Here is a 27,856-nt window from a genome sequence, read left to right on the forward strand (position 1 = left end):
CACTTTAATTTTTCCTTGTATATGAAATCAGAACTGCAACAGGAGGGACTCACACACGGGACACAGGCCCCTGAGGGCCCGCTTTTGGGGAGGGGTTCTTAGGAAGAAGTGAGGATCCTGGGGAGGGCTGGGAAAAGAAAAGAAGCAGGCAGGACTGGGGTGGGATTGCCTGGGGATGAAGGGAGCTGACGGAGGGTCCAGGAGCACTGGGAGGGTAAAGGGGGTATCATCCCAGAGGATTAGGGTGTCAGGACAGATGGATCCTAGGAGGGGATATGGGTGTGGTGAGGGAAAGGGATCCCCCACACACCTGGAGTTGCAGAAGGAACAAGAAAGGGAAGGGAATAACCAGGGAGGAAGTAAGAGAGGCCAGGCGAGGGCTGCCAGGAGCCTCCTCACTCTACCCCAAAGTGCACGACTCGGCAATAAATAGTAATATTTATAAATAAATAAGTAAATAAATAGATGAATAAATAAATAAATACGTAAATAAATAACATCCTTGTAGAGCGAGGAGTTTGGTGTGAGGAAGGTGGAACATGGAAAGTGTGGGACTGCATCTCTTCTACACGGGTTCTCCGGCCCTTCATTCTGTCATTGACCCCAGCTAGTGAGCAGGTGGGCTCAGCAACGTGGGGGGGATGGTGGGGACAAGAGGACCACAAGGAGGGGTGGGGTAGGGGTCTCTCCCCTGCTAAAGGCAGCTTAAGGAAAGAGAAAAAAATACAATGAACAAGTCACGGGGCAGAAGAGCTGAGCTTTCCCGGAGGGCAATAACAGGGCATAACCCCTGCATCGGACAGAGTGGGGTTTCTCACATCTCTGTGGTGGGCGGGGAAGGAGGAAGCAGATCCAGCCCACCCCCTGCTGGGCCTTTTGCAGATACTCTGGGCTGAGTCTGGGGATACGCTCCCCTACCCCAAGATCTAGGTTTCCCTTTCTCTAGCTGAACACAAGGAAGAAGCAAACTGGGATGGTTGGGTGGAAGGGGAAGGGAGAGGGCCAAATAGCTCAGAGAGGGCAAGGCACTCACCACCAAGTAAGAACCGAGGTCTGTATAAGCTAAGCCTCAGGAAAGAGATAGAAAACAGGGAGTTTTCCCACAGTTCCCAGCTACTGAGATGCCCCTCAGAGGAGTTAACTCCCCGGGCCCCTGCCTCCCAGGGCCAGACTGAGATGCTTAAGAAAAGCCCACCCCACTCCAATCCCAGCCTTCCCCCTTCCTGTTCCCATGCCCCCTCCCTGCTATGGGCAGGAGAAGCTGGGGCGGGGTAGAACGAGGGTGGGAGGCAGAGTTGGGGTCTGGGGAGGGGTCGGGGAAGTCTCTGAAAATTTGGGACTAGGAGTAGGAGAGGCAGCAGCCCATGAGCGAGCCAAGGGGGAGACGCCAAGACTATACCCGCCAGCCCAGCGGACATTTCTAACCAGCTGGGCCCCGACCAAGACCCGTGGAAGGTACCCAGAGAGGAGCCCTCCGGGGGCCTGGGTGAGTCAGGGAAAGTCGCCTTCATGTGGGCACTCTGCCCGGGCCCGGGGCCCGTGGGGACATGCCATGCCGAGGTGCGGGGGCTCAGGAAGGAGAGGCCGTCCTAAGCAGGGAGCAGGTGAGCAGGGACCCCGGCGAGGCGCGGGGCGGACGGGTGGACCCAGCCGGGAGGCAGGCCGCGTTCACACGTCCAGCACGTGGTTCAGGTAGGAGATGTAGCAGATGGCCAGGCGCAGGATCTCGATCTTGGAAAGCTTCTTGTCGGGGGGCAGCGTGGGCAGCAGCTTGCGCAGCTCGGCGAAGGCCAGGTTGAAGGCTTCCACACGGATCCGTTCCCGCGTGGCGTGCGCCGTGCGGTACTTGGCCGTGGCGCGCCGCCGGCGCCGGCGCTCCTCGCGGCTCAAGTGTTGCAGGTCTTTCCGGCCCGGCTCTGCGGGCTCCAGGCCCCGGGCCGGTCCCCCTCGCGGCCCCCCGGGCCCCGCCCCGTCGGGGCCCGTCCCGCCCCCACAGTCGCTGAAGCCGGACTCGGCCTCCGAGTGGGTGAGGGGCAGGTCCAGCTCCATGGTGTCTGAGTTGAGCATCATGATGGATGCCCCCCGCCCCGTGAGCCCAGGACCCCCTCCCCACCCCTCCCTCTGGGAGCCTGAAAGCTGGCGGCGGGAGGGGCAGGAAGGGCCGGGGGTGGGGAGGTCTCCGCTGAACTCAGGAAGTCGGAGCCGCGTCAGGGGTCCATGGTCAGGGCTCTGGTCGGGAGTCTGGAAGAAAGAAGGGGAAATGAATACGGTCAGAGGCAGGAAGGAGGGGACAGCTCAGAGGTGGGGAGCCGGGAGGAAGGTTTAAGGTGGGCTGGGAGCGGGGAGGTACTGGAAGCTTGCGGAAAGGACAGCAGAAACATGGGGAGGTGGGGAGCAAGAGAGAGGAGCAGGTGGCCACCGTGTGAAGACTTAAGAGGAAAGCTGGAAAGAAGGGAGGAGACCCAGAAAGTCAGCAACAGGAAAGGAGGAGAACCCATGAGAAGAATACGGGGCAGGATAAAGCTGAACAAGAGGGTTAAAGACCTACCTGTAGGACCTAACGCTGTAGCTCCTAGAAGCAAAGGCAGGGGAAAACTTCATGACGTTGGACTTGGCAATGATTTCTCACATATGACACCAAAAGAACAAGTAACAAAAGCAGAAATAGACAAATGGGACTACATCAAACTTAAAGGTCGCCTGTGCATCAAAGGACACAATCAGCAGACTGAAAAGGCGACAGGAGAGAATATTTGCAAATAATATGGATGATAAAGGATTAATATCCAGAGTATTACAAAGAATTCCCACAGTTCAATGAAAAAAAAAAAAAAAAAAACTTGACCAAGACATGGGCAAAGGACTTGAAGACATTTCTCCAAAGGTGATATACAAATGGCCAGCAAACATAAGAAAAGATGATCAACATCACTAATCATCAGAGAAATGCAAATCAAAATCACAATCAGATGTAACCTCACACTTGTTAGGATGATTATTGTCAAACACACACACACATAACAGGATAGGGAGAAAATGGAACACTCTGCCCTATTGGTGGGATTGTAAAATGGTGCAACTGCTGTGGAAAGAGTGTGCAGTTTCCTTTAAAAATTAAAAATAGAAGTACCACATGATCTCGCAATCCCACTTCTGTGTATATGTCCAAGAGAATCGAAATCAGGATCTTGAAGAGATATCTGCACCCCCATGTTCACTGTAGCATTATTCACAATAACCAAAATATGGAAACAACCCAAATGTACATCAAAAGATGCACGGATTAAACAATGTGGCATATACTCACAATGGAATATTATTCAGCCTTAAAAGGGAAGAAAATCCTATCACCAATGCTACAATATGGAAGAACCTTGAGGACATTATGCTAAGTGAAATAAATCAGTTGCAAAAATACAAATATTATATGATTCCACTTCTATTATGTATCTAAGTAGTTAAGAGAAAGTAGAAGCAGAAAGTAGAATGATGCTTCAGAGTCTGAGGCCAGGAGTAGGGGAGGTATTGCTAAAAAGTTACAGAGTTTCAGGTTTACAAGATGAAAAAGTTCTGGAGCTCTGTTTCACAACAATGTGAATATACTTAACATTACTGAACCATACACTTAAAATTTCTAATTTTATGTTATGTGTTTTTATCACAATAAAAAAAAAAGTTTAATAATTAAAAGGACGGAGGACTGAGCAAGACTGGAGCCACGGCTCCAAGAGAGATGGGCTGTGGCTCTAAACCTCTCCCAGTTGTGAGGGGAACATTGCAAGCCTTGGCCCTGCCATCCCCTCCCTCCCAGGGCCCCTCTCCACCCTGGCTGCTTCTGTATGTGTGTGTGTGGAGGGGTGCGGGTGATAAACAGGCAGACTGCCCTTTGTAGAGTGGACTGGGGCATATGGAGCTCAGCACCGCTACCCAGCTCAGCCCTTCCCAGCCCCCAAGCCCCACACGACAGGACTGTAGCAGACGTCAGATCCTACCACCCTGACCACTACAATCAGGGGGACGTAGCTCTTTTGGCAACGGTTGCCGCGCCCAAGACAGCCCCTTCCTCTAGCTCTGTCATCAACACTCTCAACCTTGCCGTTCCCTGGCCCTTTCGGCAACTGTGCAAGGAAGACTGGGGAAAGGGAATGTAATCAGCTCTCCATTCCACACCCTCCCCCAGCTCAAGGGCAGTTCAGGGATGGTCTGCAGAGGAGGATGGGGATAGCTTTTGGGGACCTCTGTCTGGGGCTTGGCTAAGGTTTGCTTGTCTCTGGGAGCAGAGGAGGTTAGGGATAGGCAGCTGGAACATGGCCCAGGAAAGGCTGAGGAAAGGGCTTCGCTCTGGGGGAATGTCAAGCCGAAACAGCGGATCACTCAATGGGGGCTCTGCGGACTTAACTTCCAGAAACAGAGGCACAGAGGTTCCTTCACCATCACCATCTCCCCTTCCTCGCCAGCCTGAGTTCTCCTGCCTGAAGCAGACCTTCACAGGGGTCAGGACTCCCTAGCCTTGCCCCGCCCCACCATGCAGAAAAGAGCCTCAACTGAATAGTTCACTAACAGTAAGCTCTGAGGGTTGAGGGGTGTGAGATCATCACCATCTGATGCGTGTACACACACAACCATAACAAAAAACACAAGGATGTGAGTGCTAAAATTTAGGACACACTCCATACTCCAAGATTCAAAGGAACAAGAAAGAATGCCTGGTGATAGCATAGGAGGTCCTGAAGTCAGCACCTCCCAATTTTTGTTTAGTGCTGCAACTCCCCACTCCCATGCTCCAGGAGTTCAGCTGCCGGGTTCTCCACATCGATCACAGCCCACTTCTCCCTCTCCCTGGTCCCCACATTCCTTCATCCCTGATCACTTTACCCTTCCTTCCCCCAACCCACTCCATCTGCTCCCGATCTGACCCCAGTCCCATGTCCACCTGCCCCACTGTCCTCCCCAACTCCAGTCTGCACGGCAGCGTCTGTTTACCCATCAAGTCAGTCCTCACCCCAAAAGCCACTTCTGCTGTCAAAGTTCCAGGCTCCGAAGATCTGCAGTTCCAAGCATCCGGGGAAGGACTTCCTGCCCCGCTTCTGCCATCCCCAGCCCAACTGAGAATGACAGGCAGAAAGAGTCCAAGGGGAGAAGTGGGTAAGAGGGAGGTCCAGGGATGGAGAGAGAGGCAGTGTGAGACAGAACTGGAGGGAGGCTCTGGGAGGGGACTTGAGCCAGAGAGTGGGAGGGACACGCCCAGCCTTCCCAGCCCATGGTTTCCCGCTTTACCTAGGAGGACCCTGTGAGGGGATCCAAACTGGCAGGACAGGGGGCCGCGCGGACAGCCCCAGTCTCCTCTGGCTGCTCAGAGCTCATCCGTCTGCAAAGTTACTGACCAGCTTTCTAGACCTCTCCAGGGCAGCGTGGCCGGGCTGCACAGGCTCCGGGGCAGACGAGAGGGGTACACATGTTGGGGATAGAGGGCCCAGGTGGAAGTGGTGAGCTTAGCCAGGTCACTGGGGCCACCCACTCTCACATGCACACACACACACTCACAGACACACACCTGAGCTGGCCCAGCCCTATGTATATATATGGAGATACACACACACACCCCCAGCTCCCCATTGGCTGGCCCAGCCCCCCTTCCTCATCAATATTAAACAGTCAGGCCAGGCAGCCATTGGCAGAGAGATCTGGGAACCCCCCTGGGAGCGGGGGGCGGGGGCTGGCCCTGGGGGGGGCGGGGAGTGGGGGAGCAGGGACATCTGTTCTCCATGCATATTTCATAAGCAAGAAATGGAGAGCTGGGGAAGGGGTGGGGCTGGGGCGAGAGCCAGGGCAGGATCACAGATGAACCCCCTCAGTCTCTCACACCAGAGGCAGCAGGGACAGAGGCCCCTGGCAAGCCAGGTTAAACCCTGGTCCCATCCTGAGTCCCAGCTGGACTATGCTAGCCCCTTCCCCTGTCTCCTTTTCCCTGGGAAAAAGGCTCCCCAAGGCACTAACAGGGAAGTCTAGAAAAGAGCAAGTGGACAGCACTAAGGCACAGATGAGGACCCTAGAGTCCTTACACTCACCAAGATCTCATTCTTCGTAAAGCTGGTTCCCACCAGCCCCCTTGCCAGGCTACCTGTGGCTACTGTTCAGGCCCCTGCCCTCATCACCCCTGGGATTCACCGCACCCTCCCAGCCCTCAGCCTCCCACCTACCCCATCACCAGAGGAGGAGTGGGGTCAGATGCCTGACACAGATCCTACAAAGAGTTTTTCTAGGCTGGCTGGCCCAGTCAGACCCACTGGGAATTGGGGACTCTCAGGAGGAAAGAGGTAAGGCTAAATGGAGCAGAGCACAGGAGTGCCAAGAGAGGAGGAACCAGGGTGGGAAGGACACTGGGGGAGGAGGGCAGGGCACCCAGGCAGGCGTCAAGCACGCTGGGGCATCAGATGAGCAATGCGGAAAACCAGCTATAAAATAATATGCAAATGGGCATTGATTAAGTTCACATCAGTAGCTCAGCTGCCTCCAGCCTGCGTGTGCATGCATGTGTGTATCTGAGGGTGTGTGTATCTGTGATGCAGGGTGGCAGGAGCAGGGAGCAAGGGAAGCCCCACAGAGAGGCAGCAGGCTATGCTTCAGTACCCAAAGTTCTCTTCCCCACTCAGCTGCTGAGCATCTTCATTGAGCCTTTGTGAAGATCCAGAAATGAACCATGGCTGGGAAGACTCCAGAGACTGTGTGCTACCGTGAAGAAAGCTCTGTCGGCTGTGTGACTTTGGACAAGTAACTTAACCTCTTGAACCTCAGTCACGTCCAACTCTTAGCGACCCTCTGGACTGTAGCCAGCCAGGCTCCTCTGTCCACGGAATTTTCCAGGTGAGAATGCTGGAGTGGGTTGTGATTTCCTTCTACAGGGGATCTTCCTGACCCAGGGATTGAACCCACAGTTCTGGCATCCCTTGCAGTGGCAGGTGGATTCTTTACCACTAGCACCACCTGGGAAACCCTCTTGAACCTCAACCTTTCTTTTCTGTAAAATGGGATTAACTGTAGCTGCCACTTAGGTTGCCAGGGAGATTAAGTAAGATAATGCTTGTCATGGGCCTGGACCTTAGTAGGAGCACAGCCTACCTTCAGACTTCTGGAAGCATTTGCCATTTCCCCATTGCTGATCAACCTTTTCTGGACTTTCTGCAGGGTAAGGCATTCCCAAAGGGGAGTCCTGTAATTCTTTCCCAAGCTCCCCCATCCCTCCCCACTCCCAGGTCTGGGAGGTGCCAAATCCCACCTGGGCAGGCCCAGACAGGTGCCCAGGCGCCAGCAGATGGGCTGAGCTGGAGGGGGAAGGAGGTTTGAGGAGGGGGGCTGGGGGGCAGGGGATCAGGTGGCATCTCAGTTCTTGCATCATCATTGCCATGGTGCTGATTAAAAACCAATCTCTACCTAATGAGCCCCCAGCAACAACAATCCTACCTCCCCCACCCTCCTGCCCTCCACCCCATCCAAGGAAATTGGGAGACTAAGAGATTCAGGAGAGAGTGCCATGGAGGAGAGGAAAGATACAGAACAACTGGGAGATGGAGAGGAAACAGAGGAAAGGAAGTGGGAGACATGGGGAGATATTGAGATAGAGGAAAGATGAGAAAACAGCGTCATTAGGTTGCAGACATGGGAAAGACGTAGAGAAATGGGAAGACTCCTAATGGGGAGATGGAGGTGTAGGGGAGACAGGGATAAAAGAGAGAAGATGGGAGCAGAGTTGCCAGGTTGCCAAGGCTTTGTGAAAGACTCGGGGATGCAATATACAGGGGGACAGAGATGTGGGGAGAGACCTGAAAAGAGGAGATGGTTAGGGAACAGAGCTGAGTGAATCGCGGATGTGGAGAATACACAGATATTTAGGGATGGACAGAAACCGATGCTGGGAGAGTCCTGAGGGACTCTGAGACAGCATGGAGATACAGACACGAGGGAGGCAGAGCACAGAGTGTTGTGAGGAAACAAAAAAATTACTGGAGCCAAGGAGACAAGCTGGGGAGACATGACAAATAGGGCTGCAGAGTGAGGGACCATTACCAACATGGTGAGGCCTGGCTTCCCAAGGGTCAGACAGTGAGAAAAACAGGGGCAGAGCCTGGAAGGACCATCAAGCAGAAAGGAAGCATGGCAGGGTGGAGATGGGAGACAGAAACCAGATCCTATGCCCAGCCTCCCTCCTTGGAAGGAGTTTGGCTCAGCTACAGTGGCCCTCCAGCCTCCATCCCTGGAGCACCCGGTCAGACTGTACCCAGTGTGAGCTGAGGGCTGATGGTACAGAGGGGTGAGAGAGTGCTCTAGGACAACCTCTGCCTCCTCTGCCGTCCTTCCAGGGCCCAGGACTTTGGAGCCTCCAGCCCCAGTCTTCACGCAGAGATCAGTTTCTGTTCCTTGGGAGGGTAGCTAAAAAGAACATAAAGTGAAGTCGCTCAGTCATGTCCGACTCTTTGCGACCCCATGGACTGTAGCCTACCAGACTTCTCCCTCCATGGGATTCTCCAGGCAAGAACACTGGAGTGGGTTGCCATTTCCTTCTCAGCATGTGATATAGAGGGCTTCCCAGGTGGCACTAGCGGTAAAGAACCCACCTGCCAATGCAGGAGATACAAGAGACACAGGTTCATTGATCTCTAGGTCAGGAAGATCCCCTGGAGAAGGGCACAGCAACCCACTCCAGTATTCTTGCCTGGAGAATCCCATGGGCAGAGGAGCCTGGTGGGCTACAGTCCATGGGGTCGCAGAGTTGGACATGACTGAAGTGACTTAGCATGCATGCACGCACATGAGATGATCATTGTGGTTTATTTGCTAATTCATGTCCGATTCTTGTGACCCCGTGGACTGTAGCCCACCAGGCTCCTCTGCCCATGGGATTCTCCAGGCAAGAACACTGGAGTGGGTTGCCGTTGCCCTTCTCCAGGGGATCTTCCCAAGGCAGGGATCGAAGCCGGGTCTCCTGCACTGCAGGTGGATTCTTTACCAGCTGAGCCACCACGTGGTAATGAGAAGGAGCTGAAAACAAGGAGTGGTGGGCAGCACTACTAATTCTACTGAACTTGGGACCAGCAGACCCGGGTCCGAGTCCTGGTGGCCGTGGACACATCATTAACCCTGACTGCACCACTTTGTCATCTGTGAGAGGGGGACAGTGTTACCGCGCTGGGGGCTCTTGTGCCACTATGCATGGGGAAGCGTTGGGCACCCTAAGCCCTTAGGTCGTGCACTGTGATTCCAAGGTGGCAAGAAGTTTCTCTGCACATGTATATGAGGCGTGATGACTGAGGGAGGCTGGGGGGAGCTCGGAGGTCAACTTGGGTTGCCAGCAGCTCCAGGCTCTGAGTGAGGAGGAGAACCCTGGGAGTTGTATAAGGGTCTTTGCTGTATGGAGGGCCGGAGGATGGGGATGGGGGGTGGGAGGATGAATGTGGCTCTGTGGCTTTATTGCTGTTTTGCATTTTATAGGCATTCACTTTTTTGCAGATTGTTACTCACCATCTCTTTTCATCACCACACTGCAGGCCTGTGAGGTAGGTGGTTGGGGGAGGAAGGGAGGAGGGGGAGGTAGGGAAGACACAGGGGCAGGGGCCTGCTCCTTGAGGGTGGGGGTGGGGCCTGGAGGAGCTGGAAGCCGTGGGTTTGGCAGGAGAGGGGGTGACATATGTGGGGAGCCCTGGGGACCCAACCAGGCAAGCGACTGGCAGGGAGAGCAGACGGCGTTAACCCTCGCTGCGCCACACTGCCCGACCCTTCCCCAGGAGTGGCTGGGGGCGGGGCTGTTATCAACTGTGCTCTGGGCCACAGGAGCCTCTGGGCAGGAGCCACAGTGTGCCTGGGATCTTCTTCCTTGCTTCCTTCCCCCCTCCTTGGCTGCTTCCACGTGCTCTCCCTGTCTCCCTGTCTGCACCTCTCTGTGCCCCCAGGTGACAGCGGGTCTCCGCCACCCTGGCGAACAACACAACCTGCCCCTTTCTCTGCCGCCAGCCCGTTGGAAGCCCGAGCCCTCTCTCACCCCGGCCCCCAGGCCTCGCCGCCTTTGTGTCCTCGGGCAGCCTCCCCTTTCTTCTCTCCGCTCACCTCTCCCCAGCTCCGGGCCCGTGCTCAATCTCATTAGGGCTTCCTCCGACCACTGCCCACCCCCTCCCGCCCCCCGCGGCCTCTCCTGCTCCCTCCCCATCCATCTGTCTCCCCCAAGCCCTCCTCTTTGTGTCCACCCATCTGTCACCGCCAGCCCTGGGCCCACTCCCCCTGGCCACGCCCGCCTGCCCGACCGCCCGGCCTCTCTCCCCTCAGGCTCAGCTCCCTCGCAGGCTCCAGGGCTCCTTCCCTCCTTCAGCCCAACGATTGCCTACTGCCACTTGCCCTTCCCTCCTTTTTTCTTTTCCCAGATATCCTTTCAGCTCTGTTGTTCCTTCTTTCCCACCAGTTTCTCTAGCTCCTCCTCAGTTGATGGGGGAAGGAGGGGACTCTGGGGTCCCAGCCCCCAGCCCCTGAGCAGCCAGCCAGCCAGAGCCAGCGTGGGTAACATTTACTCACAGTTGCATCATCTCCTCAGGCCTCCTGAGATGCCCCCTCCACGTCCTCTCCGGATGGGGACAGAGGCTCCAGCTGCACCCTTCACCACAGCTATGTGCAAGCCCCTCTACCTTCTGAGTGTGGGACTCCGGAAGAAATCAAATCCCACCTGACCCTGACCTTCCAAGGCTCTCTGCTTCCCAAAGGTCACTTCAGCAACCCCCACCAAGCTTGTTTTGAGTTGGGGAGGCTGAGTTTCAGAATGGCATATTTACCACGCTATGCCACTACCCACAGTCATCTGTCCCCACGTTAGAGGGCGATCAGCCCCCCACACCCACCCCGCCCTCGCCGAGGCCTCCCTCACCCATGGGAGAACTTTCTAACCACCTTAGAAAGCTCTAAGCCAACCCTTCAAGCCATGCCCTGCCCTGAGGGGTTTACAATGAAAGGGAAAAGGGGAGAGAGGCACAGGGCAGGGCTGGGCCTCAGACGACAGCCTGGTCTGACTCCACAGATGAAAACACGGGGCCCAGAGAGGGGAGTGCCCTTTCCAAAGTCACACAGAGCATTGGAGCTACTCCAGAAAATCTGGTCCTGAGCCCTTCCCACAACTTCAAACTCCTCCCTATAAGCCTGCCCAGAGCAAACCTTCCATCCTCTGAACTCAGGTAGAGCCTGTTTATAGCACTGATTTTGCAGGGAGCAAATGCTGCCTGGCCTGGTGATTTATCCCATGTGCCATCGAGACTCTGGATCCCAGGTCTCTACGGGAAGGTGCCGTATCTCACACCCTTTTATGATGCTGGGACAGAGTGCCTTGCCCATTGTCAGGCTCAATAAATGTTTATTACCGTTGTAGCTGCCAGTGCAGATATAAGAAATGTCTCACACAACTCCAATATGCTGTGGAGCCTTCAGCAAGCCACGTCACTCCTCTGAGCTGCCCTTTCCCCATCTATCAAATGAGTTAGACCATAAACACAATTCCTAAGGTCTTATCATATATGGTCCCCGGAAGAAACAAAGTCCTTTTGAACAAGGTGGGACGTGGGTGCAGAACACCAGACTGGATGGGAACACCTCCTCCCAGGATGCGCCCCGGGAGCAGTGCCCCAGACGTGGGAAGCAGAAGAGTGAACCCTCGGCTCGGAGAAGCCGGGAAAGAGAGACCAGGCAACAGCAAAGCCTTCAGTCTCGTCTCCAGGGGCCAGGTGTCACAGAGGGGAGACAGGCCAGACTGGGTCCCGGAGCAGGGTGGTCAGTTATTCAACTGTGCACGTGTGCTGGCGGGAAGAGAAGGCACAGTGGGAACTAGCAGCGCGTAGGAGGGAGGGAGGGAGGGAAGCCCTGGGAGCACAGTGCGGGCAGGGGATGACAGATCTCAGAAGGTGCAGGGCTGAGCAAGGCCTTGGACCAAGAGAGAAGAGGGAGGCTAAGGAGTTAAGTCTGTGGCCTTACGATGCTGCTGGTTGGTCCTGTGTGGTTTCTGGGACACAGGGGGAGGCAGGGGAGGAGTCAGACTGTGGTCTCAGACAGGGGACCCCAGTGAGGGTCAAAGCCCCTTCCATGGAGCCTGGCCTCCCCACAAACCATGTTTTTTGGTTTTGTAAGATTTGGGGAGTGGAGGGAGGGTGGGGTAGGCATAATGTGGAAGGCAAAAGACAAGCTTTGCTGATTTCCTCCCTAGGTGGCGGGGAATAAAGGATGGAGAACGGAAAGCTGACATCCTGTATCCTTCTCTCCTGCCCACCCCGCCCCTTGATTCTTCCCAACCCTCTGCTTCTCTGTTCAGCCCCCTCACTGGTTCTCAGCCACTTCCCCACTTCCCCAAACTGCCAGCAGGATGAGGGAGCTTAGTGCTTTGTCCGCTGGGAGACCTGTTGGCCGAGGGAGGCGTGGAGTGGGCCCAGGCGATGGTGGCAGCTGTGCTCAGCTCCCGCCAGCACAGAGCAGCTTCTCCAGCTCAAACCGGGAGGGGTGTGGTGGAGGGAAAGCGGCAGGGTTTATTTCCCCCACATCCCCAAACCCCAAACAGCCCCCTGAGGGAACTTGGGAGAGAAACCTCGGGAAAAATCACCTCCTCTCAGCAGGATTTGCAAAGGTAAACAGTTCTATCAGGAAACTAAGAGGAGTGCTTAGGACTCTGAAACGGCCAGCGCTTCTCCATCTCTGCTGTCTCCATGCACGCTGGAGACAGGCTCTTGGCCAGCAGAGAGGGGAGCAGGCTGGCTTCAGGCGCCACTCCTGCAGGCTCGCTCCCACTCTCAGCTGATTCAGACCCTTCCCAGCAACATCCAACAGCTCTGCCACACTCCAGAATTCTGCCTGTGAGGACCCAGGGAATTCGAGTACCTCCCCAGCGCAGATTCTTTCTGCGCTGTAAAAGAGTGTAAAAGTACTCGTTTTGGTCTACAACATGCCCACTGACAGAGCCCAGACTGCTCAGCATGCCACCCAAGGTCTCTGTGACCTGCCCCAGCCTCACTGCCTGCAGTTTCTATGGCTCAGGCGCACTGAACCACCCACGGTTCTCCAACGGGACCCGCGCCTTTTCCCGGCTCTGTGCTTCCACACCCGCTGAGCTCTAACTCGCTGCCCAAGTGCCTCCTCCTCTCCGCAGCTTTCTAAATGCCACCACCACGGCCTTGAACCCCTCCATGTGCCGCCAGAGCACGGTGGAGAGGCTGTGATTTCTCCACTTAGTACACCTAGTTGTGAGTGTCTGTTTCTCCCTTCCCCCCAGATGTGAGTTACTCAAGGGTCAGGGCTGCGTGCTGTAGGACCTTCATCTCTGTACCCCAGCTTGGGTCTCAGATAGGGAAAGAAATGTCTGTCGAATGCAGGGTCGCAAGAAACGGTTTCCATCACTCTCACGAGAGGAAAACCAGGGGCCAGAAGGAACTCTTCTGCTGGAGTGTCTGCTATTTTTGACAGTCACACTCCTGGGGCCCTCTGGGAACTGAGAAGAGAGCACGGAGGTTGCAATTCTACATCTCTAATCTAGGGTCACTGAACAAAGGGGCTGGGGAAAAAAATAGGTAATGGTACGGGTTGTGTGGGGCAGTCTGTTTTAATGAAACTTGCTATTTATATATTTACATACACACACACATACAAAGGAAAAACAAAAACAAAAACAGATATTACAGCGTAATAAAAATTACAACTGAGTACTGTGGGCTGGAGGTGGGATACCCACCCGCAGCACACCCAGCCTGACGCGCCATCTAAGGGCCTGGAGACAGGACAGCTGGAGGGAGACAGAAGGCTCAGCCCGCAGATGGCCCTGTCCTCCTGAGGGCTTCCTTGTCATTTGCTCCTGGCATTCAACCCTTCACGTCCTTCCTGGTCAGGAAGGGAGCGGGGGTAGCAGGGAGCATGGATAGGAACAACGCAGGATGGGGAGAGAAAGGAGACGCTGAAGAGGGGAAAGTTAGGGCAGGGAGCTCTAAACCACCATGGGGCAGGAGTCAGAAGGAGCAGGAAGCTTCTATTTGTCATCCCAGGATCAGGCAGGGGCAAGGAATAAGGAAGAGCGAAGAGCAGACAGGAAAGGGGAGATGCGGGCGGTGGGTGACTCGATTATTTCTCACTGTCTCTTTTGGGCAGTTCCGCTTTATGTCAAAGTTAAGTCTGAGCCAGGCCCAGAGAGGTTCCATGACAAACTAGTGGTTGATGTCCCAGCGGGACAGATGATCTAGGAAGCGAACTGCAGAGCTGGCAGGAAAAGCTGGGGTCCTCTTCAGTAAGACACAGATCCTGGTTCCCGGGGAGTGATGAAAAGGACATCGGCTTTGGCATTGATGCAGTAGGTGACGATGAGAGAAAAGACGAGGATGCCGAAGCCCACTATCAGGGTGATAAACTGCAGGAGGGGGTGGGAGGGAAGGAGAAAGGTGTTCTCAGAACTCTGGGCAGCTGTGGCAGCTGCTTGGGACGCAGAGGCAGGGCGCTAGAATCCTGGAGCTGTCTCTAAGCACCAAGACCTGAACCATCGCAGGCAACATCTCCCAATCTGGGGGCTCAGCCTCCCCATTTGGAAGGAGGAGTAAAATACCTCTGTCCTTGCTTTTGCATTTTTGACTTAGATTTGAAGCATCCTGAAGGCAGGGCCATGGCTCTGATTCTCTGGTGGCCAAAAACATGACTTGTGATAGGTGCTCAGTAAGCGTTAGAGCAATGTTCTAGCTCTGGTAGGTGGGCATGCCGGCAGGAGTGGAGCTGGGGAAGGGCTCCACCCTGTCTCCTGGGGTCTCCATGCGTGCCCACGGCCAGGACAAGCACATACGCAAACTGTCCGTGAGGACGAGCTTCCTGACGGCACATGCTGGCTGGCCAGGGACAGGGGTGCAGCAGGGTTTGGGGGCAAACGAGAGCTGGCAGGGGTAAGAGACAGGAGGCAACAGAAAGATGTCCAAGAGACCTCTGCCACCCCAGCCTCCCCATCTCACCTCCAGCTCTCTGCTGGCTATCAGAAATATCCGGGCGCGGATGTCTTTCCAGCGGCTCTCGGTCCATGTCGAGTACTCGGTGGAGCCCCACTGCTTCAGCTCAAAGGCAGGGGACAGGGCCCTGGCCAGGCGTGCAGTGGAGCGCACACACCGGGGGAGCCGGTCCGTCTCATTGGCGTTCAGAGGGCCCTGAACCCAGGCATACTCGTATAGCTGCACAGAACACAGGTCCCAGCAAGGGGCTGATGCAGACCTCGCTCACTCTTCCCCTTTACCATCTGGCTAGTCCGTGCTGACCCAGGCTGCTGCCTCTCCAATGCTCGAGCTCAAAGGGCTGCATCCCTCCACCACTCTACCCCAATCCCTTGGGTCCAACCAAGCCTAGGAGATCCACCAACCTTCCCAAGGGAAGGTGGGTGGAGGGGGCCCTGGGGTCACTCTGATGTCCACTACCACTCACATCCTTGTCTTCAGTGGGGACGTGACTTGGGTCCTGGCACTGCTCCCGGGTAAGGTCGATCACCTTGCCGGTCAAGTTGGCCAAGGCGTACTGTACAACGTAAGTGGTGTTGGTGGGGCTGGAGACGGCGATGTAATGCTGAAGAGGCCCATCACCTGGGTGGAGACCACACGGAAAGGGGGGATTCAGTGGGTGGAAGGTGGGGGCGCAGATGGGCAGGGCCAGAGAGAGCCCAAGATTGGCAGCAGCCAGGTAAGAGAAAGTCAAGAGAAGTGAATCCAACAAATTTCAGGAGGAGGAGAGGCAAACGGGGGTCAAGAAAATAGGAAAAAGAAAGAAGTAAAGATTAAGTCAAAATGATGACTTTTTCTGTATCCCTTCCCTTGGTTAAGGACCCCACCCTATACCAGGTACTCACCCAAGTAGGGCCTTAGGTCTGGCCTGAGAATAGACTGGAACCACGAGTTGTTGGCTCTAACCAGGAACCCATAGAGCAGGCGGGTAACCTAGGATGGGGATAAGGAGGAGACTTGGAGCCCAAGGAAAGTTTTATTAGTGGAGATTTCAGTCATGGGGTAGGAGCCAGATTGGCCAGACACTGGGGTAGGGAAAATGGTGGCTGGTCACAAGACACGGATGAGGCCTGCTGGGGGAACACCCAGACCATCAGTGGTCCTCACCCGCACATCCAGGCCTGCTAAGTGCCAAGGTGTGGGAGACTAGGCGGGGACCAGGATAAAGGATGGGGTAGCCCACTGTGTCCCAGTGAAGTAGCTCAGTCATGTCCAACTCTTTGCAACCCCACGGACTGTGGCCCACCAGGCTCCTCCATCCATCGAATTTTCCAGGCAAGAGTACTGGAGTGGGGCGCCATTGCCTTCTCCAGGGGATCTTCCCGACCCGGGGATGGAACCTAGATGTCCTGCATTGCAGGCAGGCGCTTTACCATCTGAGCCCCCAGGGAAGCTCACTTGCTTCTGTGTAAACAGAGAGAAAGGAACAGGGGCCCACTCGCTCCTACCGTGTGGGGATCAGCCTCTATGGTGTCACTGAAGCTGGTTCCTCCTGCGAGCTGGTACAGTGCGCGCGCCAGCACCGTGGCCACATCTGCCAGAGCCTGTGGTAGGAGGAGAGGGGGCTGAGCGGCCCAGATCCCCTGACCGCCAACACTGACACATACGCCACGTGTGCTGTGTCCCCCACACTCCCACCCAGCCCGCGCTACCTTGGCCGTGTCTGTCACGAAGTTCAGGTCCTCCTCAGGACTCTGCCCTTCAGGGTAGGTCACGTTAATGTTCTCCGCGGTGTCGTAAACGCTTTGGTAATAGCTGCCAGGAAAGCCGGAATAAGCCTTGGCTGCACTCAGCCAGGGCCCTGCCCTTTCCTCCCTCCACTGTCCCTTCTGTAGGAACTCGGGGTCTCAGTTTTCCTCATCCAAGGATGAGGGAAGAGAGAAAATCAGGATTCCAGCCATATTGAAGAAGGAATAGAGAATGGGGAAGTAGGAGTGCAGGGGGGGAGTGCTTAAACACAAAGACTTGTGTGACCGACAAGACAGAAGAGGTAAATGAGGTCAAAATGCGGAACCTGCGCCTTCCTGGGAGAGCCTAAAACGTAAGCAACACTTCTGTGTCGTTTGGGTCAGAGATACAGGAGGGTGGCCAAGAGAACCCTACCATGCGTTATCAGAGCAATCGTAAGATCGTTTCAACGCACATTCATATTGAAGGTGGCTGGGAACAGGGTGATGAGCAGGCCTGTCCACAGATGTGTAACATGACTCAGGGTCAAACCACCTCAGTACTCCTTGGAGCCCCAAGGAGACAGAGCTCAGAAGAGGAGCTAGGAGGAGAGAGCTCCCAGCCTCTACCACCACTGAATAGCCTGCCCCACAAGGAATCAAGTCGATCACATGGTCAAGTCCACCGTGAATGATGAAGCACCTCTCACCACAAAGTAGTACAGAAGACAGGTTTGGAGGAGAGAGCTGATCTTACGCACTGGAACTGTTACCACCCTCAATAAATGAGAAGGTGCTACTGGGCAGAGGCTGGAGAACCAGAGCTTGGGCAATTTGACTCAGAAACACTTGGGGGCTTCCCTGGTGGCTCAGCGGTAAAGCATCTCCCTGCCATTGCAGGAGACGCGGACTTGACCCCTGGTCCAGGAAGATACCACGTACCATGGAGCAACTAAGCCCATGCCACACAACTGCTGAGCCTGTGCTCCAGAGCCCAGGAGGCCCAACTATCGAGGCCACATACCACAGCGACTGGAGCCCTTGAGCTCTCGAGCCCGTGTCCTACAACAGTGAGAAGCCCACGCACCGCAACTAGAGCAGTCCCCACTCACAACAACTAGAGACAAGCCCCTCTGCTGCAACTCGGGAAAAGCCCACACAGCAACAAAGACCCAGAACCACCAAAAAAAATAAAGTTAAAAAAAAAAAAAAAAAGAAACTCACTTGGCCTGTTGGAAGAAGGGAAGGGAGGCTGGGAGCCTAGCAACCCAGCCTGAGTAAAACCCCATTACCCTAGCCATCGAGTTAGGGGCAGTTTAGGGGTGTCAGGACTGGCAGAAAAGTGACTAGCCCAGCCTTGCCCCGTATCTCTGGAGCCCCCTCGGCTGTAGGAACATTTTTACACCCACACTGAACCACACGCAGTTACCACACAGTAAGAACACGTGACATTTCACAGTGTGAGTACCTTCTGTCACCCTCGGGCCAGCCCCAGGCAGGGGACAGCTCTATCTCCTCCCGACATGGGGAATGGGGAATGCCACAGAGTCCCCATCACCATGCCACTGTGCATTTGTAATGATGCCCTCTGCTGGCAGCCCTGGGGAACTCAGGCCCCTGGAGAGCTCGGACAGGTGGAACCACGGATGAGGAGTACTGAGCTACGAAGAGACTTGGGTGAGGACTGTTTTCTAAAACGAACATCGAGTCCAATGAGAAGATCATGCGAGATGAGAACAGGACACTGAGAAAAGGACACAGATCGCCCTGAGGTTCTGGCGAGGGTGGCATGGGGACGGGGCGAGCAGTGACTCCTCTTGACCCAGGGACACCGCCCCCCTGTGGACCTCAGACTGCAGGACAGAATCTCTTCAGGAATGAAGAGGCGGCGGGCTGGGCAACTCTTACAGGTTATGGAAGGAAGCAGAGTGGTCAGCAAGAACAACGCCAGAGATGTTTCGAGCTCGAAGAAATCGCTGCAGAGAAGATGGTGGCAGAGGCTGGGACTGGTTCAGCCTCCTGAGGACGACGGCAGGGACAGCAGCGCCACTCTTCTCCAGGGTGCTCAGGAGCGCCTCCACCTGGGAGAGGAGGGGCATTAGCTGGCGGGAGGCTGCGAGGGGAGGAAGCAGGAGGTCTCTCTCAGACCTGAAATGCTGCCCAACTTTCAAAGCAGCCCTAAATCCTCCTGGATCTAAATCCTGCAAGCCTTTTGGGATCAAGCCTCTCTGAGTTTTCCTGCAGCTTCTACTATCCTGTTTAAACCACCACACAAAGAAGAAAGAGATCTGTGGTTGACTTTTTTTCTTTTTCATATTTATAGGTAAACTCAACTGTCCTCAGGACATTGTCTTAGCTGATGTTTTACTTACTATTTACTGTGCAGAGCTGGAGGAGCAAAAAATAATACAAAACAATGCTGAGTGCCATACCAGTAGTCCACTCTAGGCTGTAAGAGGCAGGGGTGATACTGAAGCTGGGCTGGCAGGAAGAGGACCTCAGGGATAAAAGAGATCTATAGCTGTACTTTGAGGGAGGGAGGGTCTTGAACAGGAGTGAGGAAAGTGGAAAACAGTTTGGGTAGGGAGTCTGACACAGCCAAGAATCGGGCAGGGTAACCAGGATGGCCGGGTTCCTGGGTTAGCAGAAGAAAGGAGTCATCCACACCCTGTCCTAAGTGGGCAGTGATAGTTCGCTAGGTACCGAATGATCAGAGAACTACCCATCCCAGGGAATAGTGACAAGAGCTGAGCTCATGGTTTTCCTAGGGAACTGGAACAGGTGGGGAGTTGACCCTTTAGTCAACACCCAACCTAAGGTCCTGTCTCACACGCCCTGGAGGCTGGTGGGGATAAGGCCAGGGCAAGCCCATATTCTGAGCTGCTGAAAGAGGAAGTGAGGGGGGAAGAGATGCTCAGATTACCTGGTTTAGTACAGTTTCATTTTTCTGAGACATGGGGTCTGTGTGCATCCAAAGCTCTAGTGAGTTTCTTAAGGCCACCTGGAGGTGAGATGAAGGAGCAACGTTTAAAATGAGTCTCCCCTTCCGGCCCCTCCCTCCCATACCAGGGAGAAAGGAGTGGGAGCAGAAGTCAAGGGGAGAGGTGGCGGCACCTTCAGCAAGGACACAGGACCAGCTTAGGGAAAGCTTTGAGGAGAAAAGGAAGGGGGAGGATGCGTGCCACACACCTGTCCCAGCTCCACAAACGCGTCAATGTTCTCTAGCTGCACAGGGAACTTGCCATTCTCCATGTCGTAGACCATCCTCGAGCTGCCGATGTAGTCAAAAATTTCCTGAGGGGTGCAGACGGGTGGGAAAGGGAGCAGAGACCCCAAAGCGTGAGGGCAGCCTCAGTGACTCGGGGCCAGGTCCTCAGAGCTCGAGGCACAAAGGCTGCTACTGTCTGCGTTCTCTCAGCTGCTGGCCAGCCGAGCCACACGACTCTGCCCTCCTCCCTCCCCGCCTCCCCACTGCGGTGAGGCCTCGTAAGTACGTGTCAGAGGACTTCCGGAGCCCAGACACGGGGAGAGCCGACAGTTGTGTAGGCCCTAGGCGGACATCAGCTGTCATGTGCCGGCCTCTTGCTTCTCCCCTCGCCTCCAACTCAGCCACAGTTGCTGGTTCCCCTACTCCTCGGCCAGCCTGTGGTGGCGGTGGGGAAAGGCGGGAGCCTCAGGGCTCCCGGGTGAAGGTGGCAGGGGAAGGGGCCACAGAATACAATAAACAGACTGTATCAGTCGGGGAGTGAGGGAGTCGGCAGTTTAGCAATTCTGGGTCAGGGTGCAAACGCTTCCTGCGATGAGGGAGCCTGAAGGCGAGACACATGTAGACTTTCCAGACGCTGAATAACGACCAGGCCAAGTGCTGAGATCTTCCCCAAACCACAGCCACTCCCACCTTTACCACCTGCTTCTTCCCGCCGTCCCACCCCAGCCAAGGAGCCCTCACCCCTTGGAAGAAGACAAACATGACATTGCGGGGCAGGTTGGTCACATCAGGTGCCTTCTGCAGAGCTTCGGCTGCAGCCAGCTGCGTGACGAAGGAGGCGACGGCGCTTTCAGCCCCTGGGGCCACATTCCAGAAAAAAGAACGACTGTCCAGCTGGGTACCGCAGACAAGGCAGAGGGGGTACACTTTGAAACTGGAAATTTGGGCCAGACCCCAGTCCCCCCCTTCCCCTGTTCTGGCCAAGAAAACATTCATATTCTGGGGCAATGGCTAGATGCCCACAGTCCAGATCCTGCTCCATCTGAGGCTCCCCAGTGTAGCGACTTAAGACCCCCGATAAGCCTGTCCTTGCTGTGCCCGTCCCGCCCACCCTGATCGGGCCAACACTCACTCGGGTGGCAGCCACCACAACCCTGTCGTCCGGCTCCAGTGTCCCAGATACATTTATAGGCTTCAGCATGCTCCACACGTTGTAGTCGGACAGGGGGTCACAGACGATCTCTGAACAGGACACAGCGAGAGAGCAACAGGAGTGAGGGGAGAGTGGCTGTGGAGAGGGCCTCTGACCTGAGCCCCCAGACTCTGCGAGCCATTGCTCTGGCTCCGCTCCTCCACGCTGGTTTCTCTGCCGCTGGAGACAAGCCACCTCGATTTGTGTGGAACCGTTCCCGCTTCTTCTACCCGGCGCTCTCTGCTGGGGCCCACCCTGCTCCTGCAGTGGTCTCAGCCATGCTTACCGGCCTGGCCCCTTCCGCCCACCTCGGGCAGCCAGCTCCCCCCCGACGTGTCCCACCTGGGTGGACGCTCCCACCCATCCCAGGCAGCCAGCTCTCCGCGGACATGTCCCACCTGGGTGGACGCTCCCGCCCACCCCGGGCAGCCAGCTCCCCCCTCTGACATGTCCCACCTGGGCTGACGCTCCCGCCCACCCCGGGCAGCCAGCTCCCCCCTCTGACATGTCCCACCTGGGCTGACGCTCCCACCCACCCCGGGCAGCCAGCTCGCCCGGACGTGTCCCACCTGGGTTGATGCTGAATGAGCTCTGGATGAAGCTGCGCCGCATGCAGGTGACGGTGCTGATGACGGCGTGCATGTGTGAGAAGAGCTGCATGGCGCACAGCGGGAAGGCCGGCGCTGAGCCGTTCTGACCCAGGTTGTGATCTCGGTAGCACTACGAGGGGAGGAGGACCCCGGTGAGGCCGGAGCTGTAGTGTCCCTCCCACACCCCCCAAAAGGAGGAGGGCCCGGCTCCATCCTTCAGCCGCTCCCACATCTGTCTGAGCCACAGGGCTGTACCCGGTCTGGTACAAACACAGGCACTATAAGGTCAGAGAGAAAAAGTCACCAACAGGTGCCAAGGGTCACAGACTCAACGACTTAGCTGGGGCTGATGAAATCACCCTACACCAAACGGCCTGGCTCAATGCAGAGCTTCAGTCACTGTTTCTACTGTAATTTGCTGTAAAGAGCACCAAACTGGGAGATGAAAAAGCAAATTCAAGACAGCCTGGACATCAACTCACCATGAAACTTTGCACAAACCTCTTAACTGCTCTGTGTATCAAAATTAGAGAATATTAGCTTAGAATTAGGGAACACTAGAGCAAAAAAGAACTTCAGAAATTACTAAGCTGAATCTCTCAATTCCTAGTCCAATGCTCTTCCTTACCATACAAAGTGTTCTTAATCACGGCTCTACAGCTTATCTCATATTAAACATTCTTTATGCTTCCTTCTAGTCTAAAAGCCTTTAATGTTACACTTTAAGGCAAAAGAGAAATAGGAGAAGGGAATATGAAAAAAATAAACCTCTTGGCTCTTCTTGGAGCAACGGCCTTTCAGAGGGTATCCTGGGACAATGAGGCTCCCTCCAAACAGGAGGAGAGCCTAAAAAATAATTCTAAGTAAGAAGTGCTAAGGGCTGGCAGAGTCATTACCTGCTTAATGACATTAGTTTCATTTTCATCTTCAAGAAGAAAAATGGGGAAACTGAAGTCTTCATAAGCCAAGCCGTCGCCCACCTTGTTCCACTGAAAGGCTCTGCAGTGAGCAAACTGTGACCCGTAAGAGTTGGAGTAAACACCTGAAAGGGAGGACAGGGGACAGGATGCTGGGACACTGAGCACAGAGAAACCAGGTAAGGGAGAGGGCTGGGAGATCCCAGGGCGGGCAGAAGAGCTCCAGAGGAGGGAGAGGCGCAAAAAGCAACAAGCACCACCTTCTCATCATCTAAGGTGAAACACACACTGGCAGCAGGGAGCCCTGGGCTAGCCAGCTGGGGATGTGAACACGTGACAGAAAGGGAGAATGGAAGGTAAACAGGATGGGGGAGCAGGAGGCAGGAGAGATGGGTGGCAAAGACAAAGAAATCGGTTCGGGAGGCAGTTGCTCACAGTATACACAAACACGTACTCCTTCACAACCCCCACCCCCCAGAGAACGAAGCGATGATGAGCTCTGGGTGACAGCAGTCTCCCCTGACCCACTGGGGCTCTTACCAAACCCATCATTGGGGCATTGCACGCTGGGAGACAAGCCTGAGGCAGGACTGGGCTTGGCTAAAGAGACTGCAAGACCAGCAATCCGGCCGGATCTCCCCTTCAGCTTCTCCATCACATCCCTGGAATGGGGCGACAATGCCATGAACGAAGGCAGGGAGATTATCAGGCAGCCTGACAACCTGCCCTCTAGGGTGGAAACAAATGCGGAATTAGGGGAATCACCACTGCTGACTCATTTCTTGTCTTTTCGGTCTTTTAGCTTCTGAATGAGAACTATGACCTAATCTGAGCTCAAGGCTTCATCTCATCTACCCTATCTGTACATCCCTTTCCTTCCTGGGGTCCTTACGCACCTACAGTTCTACTTACAAGGTCACCGAGATTGCTTCTGATGGCACATCTCTTGTTCTGAGGACCAACCCACCCCATGACGGGACCGGGGCAGCCAAGGGAAGTTTACACTCACAAGCTGAAAGACTGTTCACTGACTCTCCCCTGCTCTGGATGCATTTCCCCAGCAGGAACACCGAGTTCTTACCTGGTAAAGAGTGTGCCCTCTAGCAGAACCACGTAAGGGGGGTTAGGGCCGTCAGTCAACACCCACTGCAGGTCCTCTTTCTTCTCTACTACATGGATAACCCCTGTGTCCCCACTAATGGAAGCTGCCAGGACAGAATGAGTCAAATTAAAGCATCTACAGCTAACAGTTCTGATCTTGCCTCACTGATTCTGCAGATTATTCACCACCACCACCACCCCGCCACCCAACTTTCAAAATGTCAGAAGACATTGGGTTAATGCAGCCAACTCTAGAGTGAAACTGAAGGGCAAAACTGCCCTGGTTCCATCTGAAGATCACTAGGAAGGAACGGAGGACAAAAGAGCTCAGGAGTCTTATTACAGGCCTTGCTTGTTAAAATGTCAGAAAGGCTCTGTGATCTTCATTTTCTTGTCCTCTTCCCTCAACATCACTTAGGCTTATATACGAGATTCTGTAGCAGTAGACACCAATGTGTCTTACATGTGTGCTTTCTCCAAGAAATGGCAGGCTCTAGATGTCCAGCCTGGAGTTCCTGCACTAAATCTTCCTTTGTGCAGATTTCCGTGCCTTCATAGCCTCCATGGCTCTCCATTCCTCTGCCCTATTTGGGAAAGACTTCACTTGCTTTTGGCCAGCTTTGGGTAAAGTTAAATCAAGAGGTTCAAGGAGTTCCGTAGAACAGAACTTCCCAAATGATGGTCCTCAAAGAGATTAGATGTGCTGATATTAAGTCCTCTCATTTCTGGGGACCAAGCATTTCCAAAGACCTTAGGCCGTTCACCCCAGGCCAGGAGCAGACACATGTATTACCCCAGGATGCTTCATGGATAACTTGGAAGTATCTCATACTATAGGGAAAGAGTTAAAGAAAAGAAGGAAAGCAAAGAAAGCTATAGATTACCCCTTTTGAGCACTTTTAAAAGGGCCCAACAGAAACAGAGCATTAGAAACAGAAGATCAAACCGAGGTCTTTTACTCCAAAGAGTAAAAGATAGACAGATATGAAGTAAGATTTAGAAATAAGTAGGCTGAAAAGGAAACAAGAGCCTAATGAGGAAGTGGCCAGAGACTGGCCCCTCCCCCTTGCCTCTCCATATTGGCTCCAGGCTTTATCGCCACAGGCTACTGCTTTGCTTCCCACAGGGCCACTCCAAGGACATGCAGCAGAATGACTAAGTCCCAGAGGGGATGTTGTAGAGCTCAACTTCAGGAGGATAGGAGCCTAGTTTCTGCACTAAAGTGGAGTTCCGCCAAGACCAGCAGTAGCCTGATCCGACTCCACACTGGACCTGGCTCCCTTCTCCTCACAAGCCTGGTTTAAGAACGAGGTCCAACAAAAACTTTATTTGGAACTGTCTGGAACCAGTTAATCCACTCCCAGTACTTGCTGTAACAAGGACATGGATAATTAACACAGGATATAGCTAGGGGATGGGTGGGTAGAAAAACAGTAATTGCCACTTTGAGCAAGTCCTTCACTTCCCAGTGTCTAGTTTTCTCCAACCAAACGAGAAGGTTTCAGACCATTACCAAGTACTGCTGAGACGGCACTTCACATCATCAATAAACATCTATTAAAGGTGTTCTGACTTCCAGCTTTGTGCACTTATATTCTAACCATTTTTACAGGCATGAACAGATTCAGAGGGAACCAATTTGATGAAGAAGCCAAGATCTGACTCTAAGTTTCCTGCTTCCCTGTAAAAAACTACATTCTACCAAAGCTACTATCCAACAAACAAAATCTGAAGACAACAGGTTAAGCAGCAAGGAACTGGAGAATTCAGCCTTTTGATCACAGCTTTTTTCCCTCATAGTTTTATAACATGTTGACAAGGGACACATTTACAAAACATAAAGACAAATTTAAAAGCTTTATTATTTCCTCTTGCAACTATCTGGCTTTCTCAATGTCTTCTTCTTCAAAGAGTTCACTGCCTTACAGAAGCTCATTTTGGTTCCAAAAAAAGAGCATTCAGGATGCAGGTGATGACTGGACTTCACAGAGTGTGAGGCTTTTTCTCCTAAGAAAGAGTATAGCTTTCTACCTAACTTACTGGGTGTTTAAGAGTCCTAAATTAGAATTTAGACCACCAGATCCAAGCTTCATCACTGACCAGCAGGACAATCTTGGAAGTTACTCACTTCTCTAGGTCTCTGTTTCATATTGGTAAGATGGGGGGTAATAACAGGGGCTACTTCATGAGGTTGTTGTGATGGTTAAATCAGATGCACATATAAGAAGTTTAGTATGTAGTATTTCCTCAATGTTTGTTCTTATTAATTATTACCTCGCCTGGTTTGACAAATGGTTCTCTATCACCTACTACCCTCATCACCTAGTTTGTGTTGAGGTTCCCCAGCAAGACTTCAATCATTACACCCAGGGCACAGACTGAAATGTCAACGGCCACGAACACAGTTCCCAATCTCAACTCACACTGGCAGCCAATCTGATGGGTAGCATTAAGCAGACGGACACAGGGAGCTGTTTTATTTAAGGGGATGTAGATCTTCCTCTCCACTGAGTTTCCTTCGCACAAACCTGATCAGAAGATAAAACATGTAAGAAGAAATTGGAAGACATTGGTACTAGCCTCTGTCATACCACAACTTTGTTGAATGGTTTGGGGTATATCATACTATCCGAAATGGGACTGATGTCTACCGTTCTCACTCCCCGGGAACATTACTGGAACAAATAAAAGCACTCAGCTATGTACCACAGAGGGTTGCTACAAATCATAAAGTAACTGACATTGAAGCTTAAAGGGAAAACACTTGATTCATCAAAGCAAAGGCGTTTAACATTAGATGTACCTGCTTCTGGTTGCATACTCAACCACACTTCCATTTTTCTACTCTGTATATACATCACTAATTAGTTAATATGTGCCAGTTAAGAATTAGGTGCCAGTTAAATTAGGTGCCAGTCTAAGAATATAGATTACAACAACAACAAAAGTCTCCCTGAGACATTTTTTCCAGGAATCTGAACAGAACTGGCAGAAAACTTATGCCACATACGCTGTCAGTTAATCTAATATCAGTAAGTAATTTGTGTGTGCCCACAGTGAGGGGCAGCTAGATTTTCCTTTGTTGCTAAGCCCAGTGCCACTCTTCTGTGACCCTATGGACTGAAGTCCCCCAGGCTCCTCTGTCCATGGGCTTTCCTAGGCAAGAATACTGGAGTGGGTTGCCGTTTCCTTCCCCAGGGGATCTTTACTGACCCAGGGATCTAATCAGCATCTCCTGCATTAGCAGGTGGATTCATCACCACTGAGCCACCAGGGAAGCCCAGTTTCTCCTTTGGAGATCTTTAAAACAAACAATCTCAATTTGGGGGAAGGTATCATCATGTCTATAAACAGGAATGTTTGCATTCTAGGGCCTCATATACCAGAAAGTAAAGGCGTGTAGGCAAACACCTGTGCGCATTATAAATGCCTAAAGTTCCTTGAGTCATTATTTCACGGCATAAACAGTTAAGAGAACTAATAGCTTACCTTAGTCTCACTTTATTAATGGGACAAACCCAGGTGAAGCACAGGGACGCGTGTTTGCGGTGGAATCAACCGAGAAAGAAATAAGGCATCTACCTTGCTTAGCGCCGCAATGCACCCACAGAACCAGGCGCTTTCATCTTAAAAGTCTAAACGCATTGGGAAGAAAGCTGAACTCTTAACACTTGTCCTTTCTGATTTTCAGTGGGGTGGCTGGGCCGTGGGGGAAACGAGGTATCCGGACAAAGTGGGAGAGAGTTGAGCTGTAAGTTCAACAAGAGGCCTGGAAGAGGAAATCGGGAGACTCGACCTGCCGCGGGGGAGGAGAAGGGACCTTCAGGTCCAGGCAAAGGGGGAACTTCTGTCGTAGGAACGAAAAAGAGAGGATTTACAGGGTAGGGGGACAGAGGGGCTGCGGGGACCAGATGGGAGACGGCAGCTCTCGCGGCTGGGCAGATCCGGAGGGTTCTCCTTACAGACTGGAGCTCACGGGCAGGGGAGGCCTCACCTGCCAGTAGAACGCAGAAAGACAGAAGGCGAAGAAGACTCCTACTTCCCGGGTCGACCACAGAGCCGCCCCCAGCGGTGGCCATCTTGCCTCTCAGCTGAGCGGAAGCCTCAATTCCCACCTTCTCCGGCAGTGGCCCCTCTAGGCCAACCCTGGCTCCGTCT

The 27,856-nt window shown here is 53.7% G+C and overlaps 2 protein-coding genes across 4 annotated transcripts; both read right to left on the bottom strand.

The window, feature by feature from the left end:
- Positions 1–201: 201 nt before the first annotated feature.
- On the bottom strand, positions 202–2,070 carry NHLH1 (nescient helix-loop-helix 1). Its single transcript, XM_061119804.1, has one exon. The coding sequence runs from the start codon at positions 2,068–2,070 to the stop codon at positions 1,669–1,671; it is 402 nt and encodes a 133-aa protein (XP_060975787.1). The 3' UTR covers positions 202–1,668.
- An 11,520-nt stretch (positions 2,071–13,590) lies between these two features.
- Positions 13,591–27,850, bottom strand: NCSTN (nicastrin). Of its 3 annotated transcripts, XM_061120393.1 has the most exons (18): positions 27,693–27,850; positions 26,122–26,226; positions 23,679–23,802; positions 23,138–23,259; positions 22,577–22,722; positions 21,660–21,810; positions 21,031–21,140; positions 20,640–20,792; positions 19,880–19,984; positions 19,614–19,691; positions 18,599–18,771; positions 16,676–16,778; positions 16,472–16,567; positions 15,869–15,956; positions 15,451–15,605; positions 14,991–15,203; positions 14,597–14,667; positions 13,591–14,404 (listed from the first exon to the last, which is right to left on the bottom strand). In XM_061120393.1, the coding sequence occupies exons 1-18, from the start codon at positions 27,775–27,777 to the stop codon at positions 14,392–14,394; spliced, it is 2,091 nt and encodes a 696-aa protein (XP_060976376.1). In that variant the 5' UTR covers positions 27,778–27,850; the 3' UTR covers positions 13,591–14,391. The 3 variants fall into 3 exon arrangements, with proteins under 3 accessions (XP_060976376.1, XP_060976375.1, XP_060976377.1); XM_061120392.1 differs by lacking the exon at positions 14,597–14,667; XM_061120394.1 differs by lacking the exons at positions 14,597–14,667; positions 23,679–23,802; positions 27,693–27,850.
- Positions 27,851–27,856: the final 6 nt, after the last annotated feature.

Source organism: Dama dama, chromosome 20 (genome assembly GCF_033118175.1).
Source record: "Dama dama isolate Ldn47 chromosome 20, ASM3311817v1, whole genome shotgun sequence".
Lineage (NCBI taxonomy): Eukaryota > Metazoa > Chordata > Mammalia > Artiodactyla > Cervidae > Dama > Dama dama.

What these genes read in the sequence shown, in the direction of transcription:
- NHLH1 (XM_061119804.1), bottom strand. Translation starts at nt 2,070, where the DNA reads ATGATGCTCAACTCAGACACCATGGAGCTGGACCTGCCCCTCACCCAC.
- NCSTN (XM_061120392.1), bottom strand. Translation starts at nt 27,777, where the DNA reads ATGGCCACCGCTGGGGGCGGCTCTGTGGTCGACCCGGGAAGTAGGAGT. An exon ending in TGTTTGTCTTCTTCCAAGGG is followed by an intron (nt 19,985 to 20,639) that starts GTGAGGGCTCCT and finishes TGCACCCCTCAG; the next exon opens with GAAATTTTTGACTACATCGG. An exon ending in TAGCCAGCAGAGAGCTGGAG is followed by an intron (nt 14,405 to 14,990) that starts GTGAGATGGGGA and finishes CCCCTCCTGCAG; the next exon opens with TTTATCACCCTGATAGTGGG.